Here is a 7,500-nt window from a genome sequence, read left to right on the forward strand (position 1 = left end):
ACAGTGGCACTCCCTAATTTACTTTATTGTTTGGGGAGATTTGGAGGCACGGGGAGATCAGAAGGAGAGAGGGGGGGAAGGGAATGAATGGAAAGTGAAGGGAGGGAAGGAGGAGGAGGGGAAGAAGAGAAATGAGACTTTCCACGTAAGACAGGAAGGGGAAATCATTTCGGGGAACAACGGAAGAGAAAAAAGACTCGAGAAGGATTCCAAATCGGGTTACAAGGAAAAATTAAAAACCATAAGACTCTCCCGTCTAAGGTTGCAAGGAGGAAATAAGGAGGGAGATAGAAAGCAATGAAAACAAGATGAGTGAGAAGCACGAATGGAGAGAGTGGAGATACCTCAAGACACCTGGAAGCATGGGCGTGCGTGGCGTGAGAGAGGCTTAAATTAGGTGCAGGTACAACGACGTGGCGGGAAGACACACAGCGCCGTAACACGAGTGGGAAGGGAAAGGGCGGCAGGAACACGACGATGGGGAAAGAGAGGAGGATGAAGATGAGAAGGAGGAAAGGAAGGAAGAAAGGAAGAAGGGGGAATAAGGAGAAGTAGCAGGAAGGCGACGAAGAAGGGAAAGAGGAGAGAAGCAGTGGAGGACAAGAGTCGTCCTTCGCACACGACCTCCTTGGCGTAAGAACACGAGTCCTGAGCCCCTCTCCTTCCAGGATCTCCTTCGGGAAGGCACACTAGACCCCTCCACCCACCTCCCTCTCGCCCTCACGACCTCCTAGGAGTGAGACGTGCTGGACCTCCGCCTCCCCCTCCCCACCCCCCACCGCACACCTTCACGCCCCCTCGGCTGGTCTGGAAGCCGTCGTAGCGGTAATAGTGTGCTTGATGTACGAGCCGTATTTACATTCAGTGCCAGGGAAGGTGGGGGTGGGGGGAGGCAAGGAGGAGGGAGGGGAAGGAAACAGGACAGAAGACCATCATCGTAGCGAGAGGGAGGTGAGGGGGGGGATGCCCTCTTTCTTTCTAACTCACTTCCTTTGCCAGTAGGATCCGGAGTGGAGTATTGAGGAGTATAAAATGGAAGATGTTAGTAGTGCTCAGCGTATTGATTCCCCCGCCTTTATTGCCACTGGAACTGGTATATACTTCCTCCAACTGATTCCAGGTAACGCTGGAAGATAGGGGAGAGGGAGGAGGAGAAAGGAGAAAGGAGGAAGGGGAAGAAGAAGAAGAAGAAGAAATGAAGGAGAGGAGATGGACGAGGAAGAGGATGGGGGAGAGAAGAAGATAAAATACACAAGAAAAGAGAAATGGACGGTCATGGGAAATGGAAAATGCAAACGAAGAAGAAGAACGAAGAGGAAAAGGGGAAGGGAGACGAGAAGGAGAAAGAAAAGAAGATGAATAAAGGAGAAGAGTTGGAGGAGGAGGAGGAGAAAGAGAGAAGATAAAATACACAAGAAGAAAAGAGAAATGGACGATCATGGGAAATGGAAAATGTAAACGAAAAAGAGAAATGCATAGGAAAACGGAAATACATCAAATAGTAAAAAACAGTAAAAATACCAATAAAATGCGCCTAGAACGTTATATACCATTTTTAACTGTAAATAATAAAAAGCAGGTCTGGACAGTACCTTGTATAACGGAAATATGAGGGGAAACGGGTTGTTGTTACCCCCCCCCCCGCCCACCAAAAAAATAAATAAAGATAAAAAAAATAATTAATTAATAAAAAAATATAAAAAACACTAATGTAAAACCAAAATACATTAAACCGTTATAGGCGATATATCTAACTGACAAAAGAAAACACTTAATGGCCGAAGTAAGGAGACCCGGTAGAGATAAATTATTAGATAGGAATGATAAATGAGAAATATGATGATAGAAGCACACGGGGAAAAGAGAAAGGCAGACGAACGAGAAGCAGAAGAAAAGGGAAAAAATGACGAATTCTGTCCGATTTTTTAACCCTTTGTCGAGTATTGGCAGTGAATGCTTTTGCGTAGTGTTAATGGCGGCCATACACGACCAGCCCGCATATGAATTATTTGGAGCTAGTGTATGTGAGTGTTTTTATGTTACGCTTAACGAGTTTAAATTAATTTTCGGGGGGGTCATTTGAGCGTACAGTGTCCATTTATCATTTTTATCCACATTTTGCTATGTGAAGTTAATTAAATTCTAAAACGTGATGTGAAAGTTTTTTGTGTGTCTGCGTCGTATAACAATTCCCCTTTTCTCCTCTTCCTGGTTCCCCTCTCTGCAAACACAGCGGCCCGGGCCTGAATGCGCCCCCTATAGTATAAACACAATAGCGCCTTCCGATAGCACGTAATATACTGCCCTATTTGAATAAAAGATAATCCTTTCTGTAACGCGTAAACCTCGCAGCTGTAACCATAAACCGTTGCCGTAACAGGTAGTTCTCTGCGGTAACAAGCAAGCGGTTGCCTCTCTCCCCATTAGTCTTATATACGGCTTCCATTTTAAGGAACGGAGTCTCCCCAGAGGTATATTCCCTCGCCGTAGCCCTGGGCTCCGCTTCGCCCGGGCTTTAATCACCCTGAGGGAGACTGCTGGGCGTGGACCTAAAAGTTTTATATCGATGCTCAACTGCCGCAGATTCAAAGCCAGCCATAGCGCTCAAGGTATTGTGAACCCCGCAGCTGCTGTCCTTAGGTCAGATGTTCGCGCTGCAGCCAACTGGTATTGTACTCAAATTGCCCTCGCCACCGCTCGCACTTTTAACCTTTGGTCGGAAATTGTTTTTGACATGAAAATTGTTATTCAGCAAATTCTGTTGTCAAAACCTTGCATCCACACTGATTAGTATTCCGCCAGAGTTGTAGCCAACAACTGCCCGTGCTCACAAAGTATCGGGAGCGCACAGTGCTCGTCAACCGCCTTGTTGCGTTGCGCTGCACCAAGTGCCAGTATACATGAGCTCTCTCTTGGTAAACGAAGGAGAGACCTGGTTAACGAGAGTTCCAAGGCTCGTGAAGTTAATGTAAGAGAACGAACCCTAAAAATGCATGTGGTTCCTGCCATAAAAGCCGTGCATCCCAATGCGTGACGAGCGCCAGGTAGCGTCTAGATCCGAGTTTCTTGCAAGTGGCACACTGCGAGACTGCGTGGCGCCAAGGGTCGTGGTCTGCTCCGCCTCCCTCAAGTTCACGGCCAAAGAAGCCTTCGTTCCTCGTCCCGCGAAGACGAGGGGGAGGGGGGGGGGGCACCGGCTTGCCACTCCGTTTCCTCTCGGAGTAATTATCATCAAAAGGCAGTCAGTCTGGTTTATTACTCGAAGTCCCGACAACATGCAACGCACACACATACACAGATAGAACGCTAATGATGGAGATAGAGACAGATACATGCATGCATTACATATACAGATACATGCATACACATGTACACAATTTATATGCTGGGAATCGTGTTCAGTGATGTCGCACCCTTAGTGCTACACAGGAATATGATTTCCTCCCTCATAGAACGTAGCTATTGTCAGAGATGATCAACATACGATGGATATGAAGGACTGTCACCAGTTTTAGACTTGTGTTATTCGCCGCACGTGCCGTCGCCGCCTGCTTTTAATGTCGCTTTCCGCCTCCTTTTTCGCCGCGCCCTTAATCGCCGCGCCTGACGAGGGGCGCTCGTTGCGCCAATGGCCTTGCGCCCCGGCCGCTCACGGTGCCAAAAATCCCGAATTCTCATTTCTTACTATATTAGGCAGCCATTGTGACCCATTCCGGGCCCTGATTTTTCTAAACTGCCTCGGCGCTCATCTACGTTGGGGTCATGTTCCGGGATATACTGCGGGGTTATCGCCTTTACTGCTAATGCTAACAGGGAGGATGTTGCTGGAGGAGTAATTGTTCCGGGAGATAATTACGCTTTTTTCCTTTTGCAACACACTTGCAAACTACACATTAGTACTCTACCGTGCATTAGAAATTTATGCGGAGAATGCAAGCTAAGTGAATGAAAGTCCAATGAAAGAAATCCGGCTCTGAAGCCAAGCATCGCCTCCTCGAACACATACCCCGAGACCCCTTCTCCCGCGCCCAGGTAATGTGTTCGCTCGGCCTCGCTTTTGTTATTACCCGGATTATAGCTTCGCCTTCTCTCCGTTTTTTTCGCGGTCCTTTCGGGCTTTGAGCCGCGCGGTCTGCGAGGGTCAGGAAGCTGGACAGCGAAATGCGATCGGGTGTATGAGTCTGCTGTCTTGTGCCTCGGGGAAATATCTAATTTGTTATTCTGCAATTTTCACTTATATAGTTACAAAGTCTCGTACAACATTCAGCCTGAATGATGCAGGATGAACGTGAAGGTGCAATGCAGTCCAATATGGTTAACAACTATTCTAACAAAGCGATGTAAGGAAATTAAACAGCTAAGAATCGCCTTTCACGCTGTCGGCTTCCTTATCACCAGCAGCAGCTAAAGCAGCAGGAGAGCGAGCGGAAGCCAGAGGCGTCGTGAAACCCGGCGGCGAACCTTTAGGGCGGCGCTAATCCCCCGCCGCCTCGGCCGCCGGCTGGATGCAGTCGCGCGCCTCTCGGGAAGGGCGCCATTGTCTCGCAGGTGTTAGTTTTACATCTCGGCTTTGGATTCGCGTCGCGGCGCTCGGGGCTGCGGCGCGGGAGTATTGATGGCCACTCGAACCGGCGGCCGCTTGATAGGTTCCAGATTGCGCTCAAAAGGTCTTTGGGAATTAGCATTTTCCTTCGTTTTCATTCATTAGCTTCGTGTGTCTGGTGCTCGGAGGGGGGGGGGGGTGCGAGGCTGATGGTTAAAGCCCGGCCCGAGGTCGCTTTGGGGAAGAAAGCGCCGGAAAACTTGCTCCTGCTGTTGATGGAAGCCTTAATGACGCTCGCCTTTGTGTGTGTGATCCTCCGCCTGTCACTTACCCGTGAGAGGGATTTCTTCTCCTTCTATTCATTACCTTTTGTTCTCTCCGTCTACGCTTCTCCCCGCCCTCTCCGCTTCCTCCGGACTCTCTCTCTGCTGTCCTCATTGACGACGCCCATATTAATTCGTCCTCACACTCCTGCTCCCTTCCAGTTCTCACACATTCCGAAATTCGTCCTCTGCCTTCCTCCTTTTCCCCGGGAGGAGGCCAGTGCGAATTATCTACTTGATTTTTCTTTGGTGGAAAACAACTGTTTGTAATTGTCTTGGATGATGCTCACTCCCTCATTACGTTGCGCTCTCTCTCTCTCTCTCTCTCTCTCTCTCTCTCTCTCTCTCTCTCTCTCTCTCTCTCTCTCTCTCTCTCTCTCTCTCTCTCTCTCTCTCTAATCTCCAATCTTTTTCAGTCTATCTATCTGTCTATGTATCTATATCTATCTATCTATCTTTGTATCTATATGTATATCTCCTAAATGTATCTAAAAATATTCTCTAAGCATTCAGTATATCTATCTTTCCCTTCCTTCCTTCCTTCCCCGTGTGACACATAAATGAGCGCAGCGTTTGTCGCAGTGTTTGAGCAAGTAATTGAACACACATTCCGTATATTTGCTTATTACTGCTTAATGTTCTCAGGATTCGGGGCGAGGAGGTAGGGAAGTGTGTTCTCCTTCCCCTTCTCCCGTCTTCATGGTCAAAAGCTAGTGTTCATAAGTATGTTAGTGTGTTTGTGGGTACAAACATACATGTTGAAAGATGAATGCTTAGATAAGGTTATATATACATACATGCGTACGTCCAAAGATACATATACCTGTGTGTGTGTGTGTGTGTGTGTGTGTGTGTGTGTGTGTGTGTGTGTGTGTGTGTGTGTGTGTGTGTGTGTGTGTGTGTGTGTGTGTGTGTGTGTGTGTGTCAGGCAAGGGCTCACTGTTGAAACGGAAATCTAGAAAAGGCGTGCATGGCCCTCAACAGGAGGCTGCCAGGCGCAATACAGAATAACTAACCCAACTGTGTATGCGTCTTCACTTATTTATACCGATGATTTTTTTCGTATTAGTTAGAATATGTACGATATTGCGTTTATGGCAAGTTTCTTACGACACATATTTTCTCCCTTGCAGCCCCCCCGTACCACTCCCGCCACAAGGTGCAGGCCACCAACTGGAGCTACGCCACGACCAATGAGGAAGACGACTCCCGCGGAACCGAACGCTACGTGGACCTCAGTGTTCCTCCTCCTTACAAGCCTCCTCCAGAAGGTTATAAGGTGAGTGCTAAAGATTTCTCTTATTATTCCCAATCCTCTAAGAAGCTGAAGGGAAGTCGAGGTTCTCAAGGGGGAAAAAATTGGCAGAGGAGAATTTTGTTTGGCAGGAAGCGTGGATCGCATTTCCCGCGCGAGGAGCTGGGGTCGAGGTCTCGTTCTCGCGCCGAACCCCGCTTCGTCCGCGCATTCACGGATCTCGGGCTTGTAATGACCCGGCCGTCATTAACATGCAGTGAATGTGGATTTCACCTTAGATAAGCACAAAAGGAGTAAATGAGAGGGAAAAAAAACACCGGGAACAAAACAAAAGCCCCGGGAAATTTACGTTTGCACGGACGTCATGTTAACGATACGGCGATAATGACGCCAATTATGTGTAGAAGTTGTGGAGTGATATTTCTCGCGCCGGCCGTTACGCGAGCTTCGGAGAGAATCCTAATGACCTTGAGTGTACGCATGGGAACCCTCATTAAATCACTAGGACGGCGGTAGTTAATTAAGCGGGAGTTAGTTACTGTATTTAGGGATTCTTACTCCCGTTGAAGAATGGTTGCCGGGGAGGGACAAGGAGGCGGCGTAATTGGGAGGCAACTGAAGGAAAATGTGATAAAGATTAAGAGAGAGAGAGAGAGGAAACGTAAAGCTAAAAGGTAGACGGTACTAGCGAGCGAAAAAGAGGGGAAATAAATAGTCAGGGACTAGTTCTAGCCTAGTTGGAGGTCTTGGGGGACAAGGGAAAGCTCCCAAAGTAGGTCGATAAAGAAGGGAAAATAGAGACGCAAAGAAGGACAGCACGACGAAAAACACACAAGGCGACGATGACAAAAATAAATGCTTTGATAAATAGCTACCCTTTGGAGATGAAAGACGCGCATCCTGGCGGTAGAAATGAACCTGCATGTCGATCTCTCTCTATTCACACCTTCCAGTATCTCTTTATGCATCATCCAAACAGTCGAAGGAACTGACTTTGATGATAATGATAGGAAAAAGGAGCCAAGGAGTAGGAGGAGGCGGGCAAGGGGATTCACCTGGCGCAGACGTTGCTGGGACAACGAGATGTTGACATGCTGCCGGAGCCAGGAAACCTCTTTTATTTCTCTTTTATTCATTTCAGCCAATATTTACAAGTTTAAGAGGTTATTTCATTTAAGGTTTGTTAGTTGATTTAATTGTTATTCATATCTTGTATTTTTTAAAAAATGACGTTCAGTTCAATTGAATTTGGTAAGGTAAGTTACGGTTTAAAGGAAGTATAGTTTCAAAACGATTAAGCTGACACTACCTTGGTTAATGTTTATTCACATATGTTTATTGCTACTGAATATTTCTCCCATTTATCGCCACAGAGTTAA

At 47.3% G+C, this 7,500-nt stretch overlaps 1 protein-coding gene across 17 annotated transcripts in view; it reads left to right on the forward strand.

Moving 5' to 3' along the window:
* LOC113800342 (serine-rich adhesin for platelets) overlaps window positions 1-7,500 on the forward strand; it is a 631,319-nt gene that overhangs the window by 608,896 nt on the left and 14,923 nt on the right. For all 17 annotated transcript variants that reach the window (XM_070132707.1, XM_070132706.1, XM_070132705.1 and 14 more), the window contains one exon: window positions 6,000-6,145. In XM_070132707.1, the coding sequence (XP_069988808.1) occupies window positions 6,000-6,145 (146 nt within the window). The remainder of the gene's footprint in view (window positions 1-5,999; window positions 6,146-7,500) is intronic.

This window comes from Penaeus vannamei, chromosome 18, assembly GCF_042767895.1.
Source record: "Penaeus vannamei isolate JL-2024 chromosome 18, ASM4276789v1, whole genome shotgun sequence".
NCBI classification, from domain to species: Eukaryota; Metazoa; Arthropoda; class Malacostraca; order Decapoda; family Penaeidae; genus Penaeus; species Penaeus vannamei.